This window comes from Setaria italica, chromosome V, assembly GCF_000263155.2.
Source record: "Setaria italica strain Yugu1 chromosome V, Setaria_italica_v2.0, whole genome shotgun sequence".
NCBI classification, from domain to species: domain Eukaryota; kingdom Viridiplantae; phylum Streptophyta; class Magnoliopsida; order Poales; family Poaceae; genus Setaria; species Setaria italica.
This window is the reverse complement of record NC_028454.1, coordinates 26,716,524-26,730,538: the sequence shown is the minus strand read 5'-3', so window position 1 is coordinate 26,730,538 and position 14,015 is coordinate 26,716,524. Positions and strand designations below refer to the sequence as shown.

General features: G+C 46.7%; 2 protein-coding genes across 2 annotated transcripts; one reads left to right on the top strand and one right to left on the bottom strand.

Moving 5' to 3' along the window:
• The first annotated feature begins 3,873 nt into the window (after positions 1-3,873).
• On the top strand, positions 3,874-6,738 carry LOC101778018 (glyoxylate/succinic semialdehyde reductase 2, chloroplastic). The gene is made up of 12 exons (XM_004968968.4): positions 3,874-4,095; positions 4,210-4,300; positions 4,419-4,484; positions 4,930-5,005; positions 5,125-5,180; positions 5,292-5,376; positions 5,540-5,600; positions 5,681-5,733; positions 5,836-5,906; positions 5,983-6,055; positions 6,168-6,272; positions 6,386-6,738. The coding sequence occupies exons 1-12, from the start codon at positions 3,975-3,977 to the stop codon at positions 6,554-6,556; spliced, it is 1,029 nt and encodes a 342-aa protein (XP_004969025.1). The 5' UTR covers positions 3,874-3,974; the 3' UTR covers positions 6,557-6,738.
• An 808-nt stretch (positions 6,739-7,546) lies between these two features.
• LOC101778414 (ATP-dependent zinc metalloprotease FTSH 5, mitochondrial) lies at positions 7,547-13,598 on the bottom strand. Its single transcript, XM_004968969.4, has 7 exons — positions 13,256-13,598; positions 12,503-12,590; positions 11,906-12,166; positions 10,236-10,472; positions 10,035-10,159; positions 8,941-9,417; positions 7,547-8,863 (listed from the first exon to the last, which is right to left on the bottom strand). Exons 1-7 carry the CDS (start codon positions 13,280-13,282, stop codon positions 7,946-7,948), a joined length of 2,133 nt encoding a protein of 710 aa, XP_004969026.1. The 5' UTR covers positions 13,283-13,598; the 3' UTR covers positions 7,547-7,945.
• Positions 13,599-14,015: the final 417 nt, after the last annotated feature.

Below are 14,015 nucleotides of genomic sequence, written 5' to 3'. Positions count from 1 at the left end.
GATTTGACAATGTGGTGCTACAGTAACCATTTGCTAATGATGGATTAATTAGGCTTAATAGATTCGTCTCGCGAATTAGCACAAGGTTCTGCAATTAGTTTTATAATTAGCTCATATTTAGTCCTCCTAATTAGCATCCGAACATCCGATGTGACACTGTTAAAGTTTAGCACCTCATATCCAAACAGCCCCAACTTCTTTTTTTCTTTCTCTTGCTTCTCTCTTGACAACAGTGTATGTGGATGGATGATTTATTGGAGTATAGTCTATATGGTTTCCATTTCACCTTCTCCCCTACTAAATTCTTGCCAGTTCTTCGCCCAAAATTTCCCAGCCTGCTAGCCTAGATCCATCATCCATACAAGTTCAATTCAGCCCTTCAGTTCTGCAATTCCGAGCCTAATCATCCCTGCAAACAGCAGAGGACTACCAGTCCACGCCACACTCCACAGTGTCAGCGAGGGCAGCACCAGGACTCTAGCAATAATTAATCCCACTCGCTGGCGGTAATTAGTGCTGATCTGAGGGCTTGGGCGTGCGATTTGGCTTTGCTTCGCTGGGCAAGGCATCCATCCAAATCCAAACCCATCCGCGCCGCGCGTGTCGGTGGCGTCACCCCCGGCCCCGGATCGGGTTTCCAGCTAATGCTAGGCTAGATTTCTTGGTCGCCCTCCACTCCCTTTTAATTCCCTTCTCCCTCTTCCAGTCTTCCTCCTCCTCTTCTCTCTCCGTCCGTCCCGGGGTGGCGTGGGCGGATGGAATGGATGGGTGGATTTGCGGGTCGCTTTCCGATGGCCGGGGGTGCGTCTGAGCTGGAGGAGGCTGACGCGCGGGACCGCGACGGTCGGGACCCCACGTGGAGGCCGGGTGAGGAAGGGGAGGCCTCGGGCGCGTGGCGAGGGGATAGGACGTGTGTCGGGGAGCGGTGGTGTGGGATGACCGGAGGAGAGAGAGAAAGCGACGTCACTCGCTAGCTCACTTCACTGCTAGCTGCTGGCTGCTGCACTGATGCTAGTGGTAGTACAATTTCTAGATGGCGGAAGCCGGGGGGCAGTACGGTAAAAACGAACGGGGTGATTAGATTTCGGAGGCGCGGTGCGGATGGGGGAGGGGTTTAATGGCGGTAGTGGTTGGGGTATGGGCTCACGCTGGAATTGCTAAGCGCACATGGCATAACGGTAATGTCAGGGAGGCTGGACTTTGGGGCCCGTATGGCACAGTGGTGGCTTATCTCCGGCTTAAACTGGATTTCGGACCAAATCTGACGTACCACTCTATCTAGACTCTAGGGCAAGCCCCCATCTTCTAATGATTCTAGCTGTACGGCGCCTCTAAATTTCTCCGTTGGCGCTTGGCGTGTTAAAATCGTTTTCTGCCTTCCGAATTGTACCCCAGCCTGAGCCCTGAGCGGCTGAGCCCGCCTGATTCGTGATTCCCGTGCACTGGTAGGCGCAAATTATTCGTTTGTCCGCTTGCGCTTGTCGTTGCTGCCGGGATTGGATTGTCACCTTATTCCGCGCGCCTTGTTCGGTCATCTCAGGAAGCACAGCTTGCTTTGCCTGAGTGTCCGACGACGGACCATGGCGTGTAAAACAGCTCAAATTTCGTTCCACTCGTGTAACAGCTCAAAGTGACAACTGATAGGAGTGGAAAAATATTAAATTGTGCTAGGAAAAAAAAAGACCTGACTCCAATCAGTCAGCGAGTCAAATGCCTTGGCCGATGAAGATGGTCTTGGTATATGCATCTGCGGCCATTTCGACGACTCCGCTTATACAGTAGAAGTGGTATTGATGTAGTTCCCCGCTACACTACGTACGGTGTGGCCGTTTCTTTCTTTTCTTGTGGTATACCACTCCACGTGTAGTCTTGTAGCCCCGCACCGCACAACGGGCAACGCCGCAGCGGATCTATGAGCCTATCTTCCTCGCACTTGTTTTCCTGGAATTCTTTCCAAAAAAGGCGTGACAGATCTCGACTTTCTTTTGTCTGGAAAGAAAAATGGTAGCATAACTTGAGGTTGATCATCCTATGTATGTGGCTAATCCGTGAAACCATTTGGCGTCGCGGCGCTAATAGCAGAATCGAGAGAGAGAGAGAGAGGCCACAAGGTAATTCCGACGCACTCCTCTGAATAAATGGTGGAGGCCATGTGGTGTGGGGTTGGATAAGTAGTAATAATAATAATTATACGGAGCGAGATGGATTAGCTAGCTATGATTGTTGGGTATTCTTCCAACATGTACGTTTAGTTCCTACTGCCATTAGTTAACTACTCTAGCTACTGCTTGGAGTAGTACTAGTGTCTGTTTTGATGTGCTATTGCTAAAATTTGTAAGTGCTAAAGTTTAGTCCATCTAAGTATATCACTTCCATTCATTCATTAGCACTCTCATTTAGAGACATAGCTAATGGATAGATTGAATGTGCTATTGCTAAAATTTGTAAGTGCTAAAGTTTAGTCCATTTAAAGTTTATCACTTCCATTCATTCATTAGCACTCTCATTTAGAGACATAGCTAATGAATAGAGCTACAGTACATGAAACGTCACCTTTGCCCCTTTTATCTCCTCAACTCCCTCTTTCTGTCTTTTCTGTCTTTTCACAAGGCATTAGCATCCATTAATTTCTTCCCACCAGCTAATGCTTTTTGCACTTTTTTGGATGAGCTGGAGATTATTCCTCCCATTTGGACGGACTAATGTATGAATGTGTTAAACTTTAACATTTTCATCCAGCGTCGCTAACGTCACTCTGATAAGCTCAGGGTGTGGATCCAGCCAGTAGTTTGCGCGCGTGGCAGTCTGGGCAAATGTTCATGTGCTGACTCACGGAGGTGACCACCACCACCGTCCTACGCTTCCCTCTCGCGTTGGAGGACGCCTGCCTGTGCGGCCCACAGTGCGCGGCAATAGGCACAGGGTACGTCGTCCTGTACGCATCAGTACAATCATGGTGATGATCTTCGTTAATTTAGTTTTTGATGAGATGATGGTTCATTTTCTTCATTGTGAGAAATATCATAGTTAGTGTGTATGGTTGATTTTCTTTACATAATGACTCTGTATCCGGTGGATAAGCAAATGCTTCCAAGATGTCGTGGACTCAGTTCATGTGTTCTAGCAGCACGAGAAGAAGATAATATAGAAATTAACCTGCAGCGCGTGCAGGGATCGAAGAATAAAAACGCCATGTGGTGCGCTTGCTGTGTGGAGTATAGTGTGTGTAGTAGAAAGGGGGAGGAATAAAGGGACGGGTCGTGAGCATCTTCGCAAAGCTAGCGCTAAAAACCTTTATGCAGGCATCTCGCAGATTTGCATCGGCACAATGATTTGTCTTAAGCCTCACTTCTCCCGGCTCCAAGTAAAGGCGTGTGCATACGCGTATATTGCAGCCCGACACGTACGCCCGTGCAGTGCACCGGAGGGCATGCCGTTGTGTGGGGCTGTCCTCCCTCCAGGACTCCTGGTGCCGGAACATGCCCGTACCAGTCGGCACGGTACACACCAGTGAGGAGACGAGCAGCCAGCAGACAGGAGGTGCAGTCGGCCACATGATAGGGTTGGGATGATTCATCTCATCCCATCTCCATCTCATATGCTCTCCATCTCGTATTCTCGTGTCATCACCATCATCGGATCGTCAGCCAGGGAAGGGATGGATCCGACGAGCCGAGGAGAGCAGCGGGGTGATGCAGCCGCGACGTACGCCACGCCCCCACACGCCACGCGAGGAGGGGATGGAATAATCACCGCGGCCCAGGAAAAAGCTGAGCCGCCGTCGTCAGACAACGCCGGAAGAGGGCCCGGCACGGGAGCAGGCTCGGCCCACCACCCGCGCATGCCCCGAGGCCGACTGGCTGAGACGGAGAGCAGCAGGCACCAGAGAGAGCGCCAACGGCCGCCCTCCGAGACCGGCGCACGTGGCTGGCTTACCCCTCTCGTCACATCCCACACGCCCCGGAGCAGCAGCCATGGCCGCGGCGGCGTTCCTCTGCGCCAGGGCGGCGGCGCCCGCGCTGCTCCCTCCCTCGCGCCGGCTGCCCCGCCGCCTTCTCGCCTCCCGCGCGGTGGCGTCCTCATCCTCCGGGGAAGGTGCGCTTATTCCTTCCCCCAGCTCCTAATTATCCTCTCTGCTGCGGCACGCGTTTGGGCGCATCGTTTCCTGCGGACTGTTTTTATCGGGTTGCGCTTGGCGGTTTTTGGCAGGCGGTGGGGGAGTGGGGTTCCAGGGGAAGGTGGGGTTCCTGGGGCTCGGGATCATGGGCTCGCCCATGGCGTCCAACCTCATCAAGGCAGGGTAATTGGTCGATTCCCCTTTCCCTTTTGAAATTGCTTCCGTAGGGCTAGCGGCAGCCATGGCCGGTGTATGTCATGTAACGAACTCTGTTTCCCTGCAACCTCATCTGCGTCTGCAGCTGCGACGTTACGGTGTGGAACAGGACCAAGAGCAAGTGCGATCCCCTCCTCAGCCTCGGTGCCAAGTATGTACTGTATTCGATATAAAACACAGCTTCATCCAATTTAATCTTACTGCATTCTACTAGTACTACCTACAACAACGAATGCAATTTCTGAAATGGTTTCAAACCATATTCCCTGACAACTGAAACTGGACCCTGCAAACGCTCGATTGGACTGCTGTTGTTCTCTCATTCAGATTTCCTCTCCAGGGGTTCGCATTGTTCTTTGTTTCCGTTTGGGAAAGATTCTGCTATGCTAAATTTCCACTCAAGTATTCCAATTCAAGGAACCAAGGCCTTTACAGTTACGATGAATTTGAATTTGCCGTCAGTGGTACTAGACTACTAGACAGCATGGTGTTGTTATCTATGTTGACCCACGACAAAAGCAGTATTATATTGAAACGAAAGATGCGCAAAGTGCTTTGCTTGATAGATGAGGATGCTGTCATGCTGCGTCCTGCAGGTACGAGCCTTCACCGGCTGAAGTCGCTTCATCTTGTGATGTGACATTTGCGATGCTTGCTGATCCACAAAGCGCGGTAATATGCTTCATTCAGAATTCAGACAGCACACTTCTGCGTTCATGTAAACTCACATGACAAAACCCAATCATGTCTGTTGACGACCAATCGTGTCTGACAATGTGTGCATACAACAGGCTGAGGTTGCATGCGGGGCCAATGGAGCTGCAGAAGGGTTGGCCCCAGGGAAAGGGTAACAATCTTGCTCTGAAAAACAGAAAAGCATCTGAGACCCTGCCTGGAGCATACGAGGATGGAGAACTTGATAACATTATCTCTTATCCTGGTTGCCTGATACCTGCAGGTATGTTGATGTGTCGACGGTTGATGGCGCTACATCCAAGCTGATCGGCGAACGTATTATAAGTACCGGGGCATCTTTCCTTGAGGTAGTTCCTGGACCCTGGCTCCCAGAGACCCTGCCATCTTTATGTCCTTCTCAGATCATCTTGTACAATAAAACTGTTCATCTGCTTGGCTCATTGTGTCACCAAAAGTGTAATTGCAATGCTTGTACTTTGCTCCAGTGCTAACTCGATGACTTTTCAGTAGGCTCCAGTTTCAGGCTCGAAAAAGCCGGCAGAAGATGGGCTGCTCATCTTTCTTACTGCAGGTAAACTTCTCATCTATGATAGGTAGTGGCGAAAATGCCCTTTTTCTGTAACCTGAAACTGTAAACACTGTTGCACCAAGGTGATGAATCCTTGTACAAGAGAGTGGCGCCCCTCCTTGATGTCATGGGGAAGGTTAATATCTCCTATCTGAGAAGAAGCAATCGCCTTATCGATTATCACATGTTTGGTCGAGAAAAATGTGCTAATTCCTTTTTTTCATTACTCTGAAACCAGTCAAGATTTTATCTCGGCGATGTAGGCAATGGTGCGGCGATGAAGCTTGTCGTTAACATGGTCATGGGGAGGTGACAAAATCATTCACAGTCTTCTGCTTTGCAATAATATGATAACCCCTTAGTCCTAATTGTTCAAATACTGCAGCATGATGGTTTCCTTCTCAGAAGGGTTGCTCCTGAGTGAAAAAGTTGGCTTAGACCCAAATACTCTTGTTGAGGTAATTCTTGTAAAAATGAAACAGAAACAATCTGAAGTCCATAATGCTGCCGTGGTAAATAGTGAACATCTATGGAGAAAGAATCTGATCTAGTGTACTTTGATCCTTTCAGGTTATTTCACAGGGTGCTATCAGTGCTCCCATGTTCTCCCTGAAGGGCCCATCCATGGTTAAAGCTGCATATCCTACTGCCTTTCCTCTGAAGCATCAACAGAAGGTAGCACCTACTTGCTTGTCCATGCATTCAGCAGTGACGAACAGTATCATTTGCATCTGGTCTGGCCTGATCCTAAATGAGTTCCTGATGTTAATCAAACCATCTCATGGCAGGATCTGAGGCTTGCGCTGGCCCTGGCAGAATCGGTGGCCCAGCCCATTCCTACTGTTGCAGCGGCCAACGAGCTGTACAAGGCTGCGAAATCACTCGGCTTCGCTGACCATGACTTCTCGGCGGTTATTGAAGCGCTCAAAGCCAAAGTGCAGAGCTCGCAGCAGCAGTAGTTTGTTCAGCTACCATTGAGGCATTATTTTGTACTTGTAACAGATGACGAAGTTGAAACCTAGGGAATTCCTAAAGATCGCTAAAGAAAGTTTTTCTCTGTTCTATGAACAATAATTTTTTTATTTGTAAAAAGAATAATTTTGATTGATGACAGTACGCCGGCACGTGCAAGCCAACAGCATCACATGTACATGATCCAAAAACTGTTGTTGTCCAGTGGATCATAACAAAGCTTAGTACAGGAAATCTCAACCCAAACACCACCGAATAGTTTTTATACTTATCATATAATACATAATATCATCATACACAAACTAGACATAGAAATTATATTACCTTACCAATGGGTGGTTTCTTTACAATAAATAGTCATCCAATCGTCTCCTCTTCCTTCTCCTTTCTCCCTTTCATAATTTGTTCTCACTTAAACATGGTTCCTTGCATGAAAAACATTTTACTTTTGTCATTAACTCTCGTGCCGTATTAGTTTTTTACTTATGTGACATGCTGTTTAATGCCATGAAAACTATGTTAGTTAGTGGGGGCGTAGGACTACTCTAACACCAGTGCCACAAAATGATTTTGTCAGCTTGATGAGACATACTCCCTCCGTCCAACAAGTGTCCGTTTAAAAAATTTAGGACACATTAATAGTTGTGAGAAATGTTCATGTTGCTCCTAATAACTAATACTAATTGTGATAGAAAATCGTGATGAATGTTTAGTTTTCTGGATCTTGAATAAATGCATATGCATTGGTTGAAACCAGAGAAACAACATCAATTATTTGATAGGCTCTACGCGCTTCTCCATACACTTTTTTAGAGCGCTTCTCCATACATTTTTTTTATTAATTTGAGCGTTGCTTTAGTTACATGAGATTTACTATGAGCTAAAAGAATACTATTCGTGGGATAAAATTTGAAAGTTAGAAGAACACTTATTTTGAGGCGGAAGAGACGGAAAGAGTACAGCACACCAACACCAAATGAGCATCAGAGAAGCTGAGAAATTGACTCATCAGCTACCAGTTACCACATTTGTATTCAAGCACACAGGATACCTTATTCAGAATGTGTTACAATTTATGCTCTGTAGGTACATAAGGCAGGCGGATCAAAGGCTAACAATTATTAGGTTCTAAACAACAGAAATCATTTTGGATGTGGGTACAAAACTGATTCGAGCACCAGCTAAATGTGCCTACTACAATGTGTAAAGTCTTGTTTTGCCCTCGAGGCACATGAACAGTAGCTTACACACAATCAGTATTTTCTATTGCTGCAGCAGTTTAGCATATCCTGATGATCCTCTTGATCGTCAATTGCTGGAACATCTTACTAGTTTGGTGAAATATACACAATGCAAACTGGTGGGTGCTCCATGCACTAAGATCCGATACCAGCCACCCCCTTGGCTTTGGCTGCCGCCTGCTGTGCAGCTGCAGCAGCTGCAGCTGCTGCCGCAGCAGCTGATGCAGCTGGTGATGCAGGGGAAGCTGGTGCGGCTGGGGTCTTCTGTGGTGCTTCAATAGCATGCTCCTGTTGCTGCTTGTTATTTACCTGGGCCAATATGTTCTTTATCTGGGCTCCAGTGAGGGTCTCATGTTCAAGAAGTGCGTTGGCTAGAGCATGGAGCTCCTTATTGTGTTTCGTAAGAATAGTCTTTGCATTATTGTATGCATTCTCCAAGAAATTCTTCACCTCCTGCTCAATCAAAAGTCTTGTTTCTGAGCTCATGCTCTTTCCATCATCTTCGTAGTTGTAAGAGACAAGGCCGACTTGCTTGCTCATGCCATATTTAGTAACCATAGCTCTTGCCGTTGCAGTTGCTTGCTGGAAGTCAGATGACGCACCAGATGTCACTTCAGTATCTCCAAATATAAGCTCCTCTGCCACACGCCCTCCCATGCAGACATCCAAGTTTGCCAGCATCTGTTTCCTTGACACACTAGTCTCATCTTTTTCAGGGAGTTGGGCCACCATTCCTAGGGCCATCCCCCTGGGTACTATGGTAGCTTTGTGGACAGGGTGAGCTCCGTCTGTGTGGATGGCAACAAGGGCATGCCCTCCTTCATGATATGCCGTCAACTTTCTGCATTCATCAGAAATAACTGCTGACTTGCGCTCACTACCCATCATGATTCGGTCCTTTGCATATTCAAGATCATTCATTGTGACAGCTTTTGCACCATCCATGGCAGCCTTGAGAGCAGCAACATTTACCAAGTTAGCAAGGTCAGCACCAGAGAATCCCGGTGTTCCCCTGGCAATGATCATCAAGTCCACGTCATCACCCTTCAAGACCTGCAATAAACCAACAAAAGGGTAAGAGAACACATTTTGATCTGGATAGCACATAGATAGGAGTTCTCAAGAACCACCTTTGACATGTGGGAATCTAGAATTTGCCGCCGGCCCTCAACATCTGGGTTGGGAACAACAATATGACGGTCAAAACGCCCAGGTCTGACTAGGGCCTTATCTAGTGATTCAGGGAAGTTGGTTGCAGCAATGACAATTATCCCCTCGTTCTGCTTAAAGCCATCTAACTCGACAAGCAACTGATTCAAGGTCATCTTCATATATTGTTGATCCTTAGGATTCCTGCTCCCACCAATTGCATCAATTTCATCAATGAATATTATACAAGGAGATCGCTTTTTTGCTGCAGCAAAAAGGTCGCGCACTCTTCGAGCTCCAACTCCCACAAACATCTCCTCAAACTCACTTCCGCTGCATGAGAAGAAAGGAACACCAGCTTCACCAGCAATAGCCCTTGCTAGCATGGTTTTGCCAGTGCCGGGAGGGCCAACAAGCAAGACACCTTTCGGAAGTTTTCCACCAAGACGTGTGAAGCGCTGAAAACGAGTTGAAAGTTTGTGAACATCATATAAAAACATATGAAAAAAAGACCCCGAGATAACTTCATGTGTTTTCAAAGAAAAGATGAGCTTAACACTCAGAACACAAATATAGAAAAAATGGAGGTAACTCACAAACTATCAATCAACATGGAAAAAGCATGCATCCACAGCATTACCAAAGCAGGGTAAAACAACGATAAACTGATTAATGGCAACTTCGAGTTAGTCTATTCAGTTGACAAAACGACCAATGTCACAAATGCCTGGAGGAACCCCTTGACAAAGACCAAACAGTCTATGGACTGACATTTGCCATTATTGTGACAACAAAAGATATTGGTTGATGAATTAGTCCCAAGACAACTCAAGACTCAAGAAAAGAGAGATTAAAAAAAATGAAAGTATTGCATGGTAGTTTCACATTATGGCATGGAGAATGCTGTTACATACTACCAAAGCGGTAGAACCCTCCTCAATACTAACGGTATATAACATACAAACACAACCAAGTGTCGTAAAAATATCTCCAAGTATCATTGTTTGATTTGAGGAAACTATACATCTAAGCACTGGATACTATACCCCTTTTTCATGACCAGCGATTTATTTACCTTGGGATCTCGAAGATAATGAACTATTTCCTCAAGTTCAGATTTGGCTTCATCAACACCCTTTACATCACTGAACTTCGTATTAGACTCTATGCTTGGTTGGACCTCTTCATTCAGACCAAGGCCTACATTCATTTCATAAATAGTTACTGGGATGAAGTTCCATTCAGAAAATAATACACATCTTTCACAAAATCAAACCTTTGCTGATTCCTCTATCCTCGATGAGAGCCCCGATGCCCGAAATAAGAAGGAAAGTTAGTGCAATGCTTCGGAAGGTACGCCAAAGCTGATCTTTAAATTGACCTGTTTCTGCTGTAACCATGTGAATAGGTGCATTTGCAGTGCCAAGAACTCCATCTTTTGTCGCTTGACCAGCACCAATTAATGCTGGAATGCTGCCAAAGCTTTCTTCCCCCCTTGTTGAAGCAGCAACACCTGTATTGATAATTCATAAGTGCAAGTTAAGTTAAACAAAGGTCAGCCATTACTAACTGACGCTGCACAGGCTTCATTAGAGGAAGTCTAGCTATAGACCCATTTATACAGAAGATTCAAATAAGTTTAGCCAATGGTACAAAAAGAGAGTATTATGACAGAGGAACGGGTTTCCCTGAATCTTAATTCAGACTCTAAAACTAAACTGTTTTTGACCACATATAACATGTAATAAAGCAATAAGTAGCTCAAGCTTATCATTACTCTCACAATTCTCATTGAAATAAAACTCAATGACTAGGAATGCTTATATTACATATAAAAACTGCACCTTAAAGTAAATCAGAACTAAAATGAACTAAAGTACAGCATAAGCTTTCTTACAGATTACCTACATCTAACTGCTGTGATTTTTTTTCTTCACAAGACTAGAAACAGAACACTAGCTTGTTAAAGAGCAGGACACTATGGCCCTGTTTGGAACTGCTTATTGAGCAGCTTCCCATCAAAAATAAGCTCAAAGGCAGCCAAACAATAAACTTCTGAGCTGCTTATTCCACAAGCGCTTCTCACAAATGAACTGCAAGAGTGCTTTCCTGGGCAGCGGGCTGCGAGCAGCTTCTCTGGCCTTTTCTTCCGCGCCTGCCCCAGGCTCCAGCCTGTGCCTCCCTCGCCGACGCTTCCCTCCGCCATCTTTCGCTCGGGGACAGCGGCTCCCTCCATTGTCCGCTCAGTGCCACTCAAGCTCCTCCGCCCGCCCCAGCAACTCCATACGCCCGAGCTCAGCGCCGCTGGCAGCTCCCTTCACCGGACACCGGCCCGCCGCCGCCTGAGCTCCTCTGCTCACTGCCAGCTCACTCCATCGGACCCTGGCGCTGCCGCTTGAGCTCCTCTGCTTGCTGCCAGCTCACTCCATTGGACCCCGGCGCTGCCACCTGAGCTCCTCCGCCCGCTGCCAGCTCCCTCCACCGGACCCCCGCGCCGCCTGAGCTCCTCCGCCTGTGCGCAGCCCCTTCCACTGGGTGCCAGAGCCGCCCCGAGCTCCTTCACCCACGTCGGTAGCTCCGCCCGCTCAAGCCTGGTGCTGCCTCGCGCTCCTCCATCCGCACCCCCAGCTCTCTTTGCCTGAGTGCTGGCGCTGCCCTCTGCCCCAAAATCCCACCACCGGTGCTGCCCTCCTCCCCAAAAAGTAACTTATGTGGGCAGCTGACCAAAAGCTGGCTTTTCCGTAAGTTTAAGCTGTTCCAAACAGGCCTATGTATCCATAATATAACAAGGCAACCACTATACATATGTGTTTCAAGTATGCTAGTTTATTCACCTTTGAATTAGAAAATAAAAGCAGCAGCAGCACTGAACACACAACACAGCAGAATGCAAGGCTTAACAATTAACAATCATGATACAGATAAAATGTTTGAGAACTTCGTTACCTCTCTGTAATGTTTTAAGCAAGGTGCTCTCATCCAGCCTATCAACCCTTACAAGAGCTTTCACATACTCCGAAAGTGCTGCAGGATTGGAATGGAGCGAAGGTTGACTTTCAAATATTTGTATGACACGCTCTGGGTCACTTCTGTAAATCTCTTTAAGCAGAGAAGTTTCGCTTGGTGCATCTAGGTCCCGCACACGGCGTGCAAGGCTACCAATATAGCTTGACTGATTCCTCTCTTGTAAGTTTCTAATTCTGGCACCTGTGATGAGCAACAAACAAAATAATGAATATCAAACTAGTAGCAGAAAAACATTTTAGTAATACACTGAAATGGCAGCAATGACATGAATTAAAGAAAGAAGTATTATCCATGACAGCCATTAGCTTTAGTGATTAGTTCATAAAAAGGAAAAGATAAAGGACAAAGATATGTTTACTACGTGAAAAGTTGAATGACAAATGATATGGAAGCTCGTATATTTGAGCATGGGTGACTTCAGAAAGTTGTAAAAGCCACACAATTAGGCTGCAACGTACTAATAAAGTAATAGTGAAAGTGAAAGGGCTAGCAGTTGATATGGAAAACTCAGTATACCTGCAGTGACTTCGGTTCTAAGAGTGCCTAAAGGGGAGGAAGCAACTAGCTCATTGTATATTGCTTTTGTGGGTCGATGCTTTGCGATCTGTAACAAAACAAACAATAAAACACATAAACACAGAGACAAACCTGAATTAATTCAAGTAAGCAACATTAAAACATATACATACATCAACAAGGATAGAATACAACAATGCAGCTGAGTAAGTTATTCCATTGCAAGTAATACTTGTTCCAGCAGATCGCAATATTAAACAAACTAAGATGCTATAATTTTTTAGTTCTTACTATTCCATTCTCAAAATTAGCTTCACAAAACACAAGCTACCTACAACATAATAGACAACATTTGGACTTAAATCTGGCATCTCTTGTGAATTCTCATACAGGTTACCACACCAATCTGATGGCAGGCCATATAACATAATCTCCAGTATTTACTGAAAGGAAACGACTCTTTCTATCACTAACCGAAAATAGTAAGCATACAAAACTTAAACTAGATCACTGTTTGTCCAAAAGCAGTAGCCTTATCGCCTGTATGTTTCAATAGCAGAGACATCCACTGAGGCAGTTCCAAGATAGCTACGTATAACAACCAGATAGATGCACACGTTCTTCATATCGCCGGAGACCCAGAAGACGCCGTCGCCTCCAATCCCGCCCACCCCAAGATCGAAGGTTTGAGCCCAGCCCGCATCCCCGTACAACAATAAAGCGCGGGAACGAGGAAAAGATCAGGACTCGCACCTGGGTCAGGACGCGCCGCCACGCCATGGGCCCGAATCCCTAGCCCTGCGCCGCCCGGACCGACGAGATCCCGAGGAAGAAGCGCCCACGCGGGCGGAGGTTTGGGGGGATTGGGCGGTCGGGGCGGACGGACGATTCCCACGGGAACGAGGCTCCGAGCCGCGCGGAGGCGAAGGCAGGATTAGGCGGCGGCGGTGGCGGCGCGGTTGAAGCGGCAGCGGGAGGGTTGGATGGAGGCGGCGGCGGCCCAGGTCACGCGCGAGCAGGGGAGGTTGGAAGGAAGAAGTGAAGGAGAGGAAGAGGACACGAGGGGGAGCTCCGATTTTTTTTTCTTTTTTTCTTTACCCCCGGAGCCGGAGGGTCTAGAATGAAATATTTAAATAATTAATAAAGTGCTAGTATTTTGATTTTTTGAGGTGGAATATATTGCCTTTTGTTTGAAGTTAAGTATTTTCTATTAGACCATGGGCCGGGCCGCGTCCGTTGAGCCCAGCTGGTGGGACGCAGGTTGGAGTTCCTCCTCCTCCTACCTCAGTGTTGGAGTGCTTGGAACTCCACCGAGTCCACTTCTCCTTAGCTAATCTTGTTTGGCGTAAAAAAGTTTATTTGCTAGTCCATCTTGTTTAACGTAAAAAAGTTTATTTGCTAAGCAGTTAGTACGATGCACAGATCTTGTTTAGCGTAAAAAAAGTTTATTTGCTAAGCAGTTATTAGGATGCACAGATCTTGCTCAGGTTGTGCTCAATTGTTATATTAGACA

Coding starts and splice junctions, on each gene's coding strand:
- LOC101778414 (XM_004968969.4), bottom strand. CDS start 13,282: ATGGCGTGGCGGCGCGTCCTGACCCAG. Junction 12,591..13,255: donor GGCGGCGCGTCCTGACCCAG/GTGCGAGTCCTG, acceptor GTTTTGTTACAG/ATCGCAAAGCATCGACCCAC. Junction 10,160..10,235: donor GGATAGAGGAATCAGCAAAG/GTTTGATTTTGT, acceptor AAATGAATGTAG/GCCTTGGTCTGAATGAAGAG.
- LOC101778018 (XM_004968968.4), top strand. CDS start 3,975: ATGGCCGCGGCGGCGTTCCTCTGCGCCAGGGCGGCGGCGCCCGCGCTG. Junction 5,377..5,539: donor CCGGGGCATCTTTCCTTGAG/GTAGTTCCTGGA, acceptor ACTTTTCAGTAG/GCTCCAGTTTCAGGCTCGAA. Junction 5,907..5,982: donor GTTAACATGGTCATGGGGAG/GTGACAAAATCA, acceptor CAAATACTGCAG/CATGATGGTTTCCTTCTCAG.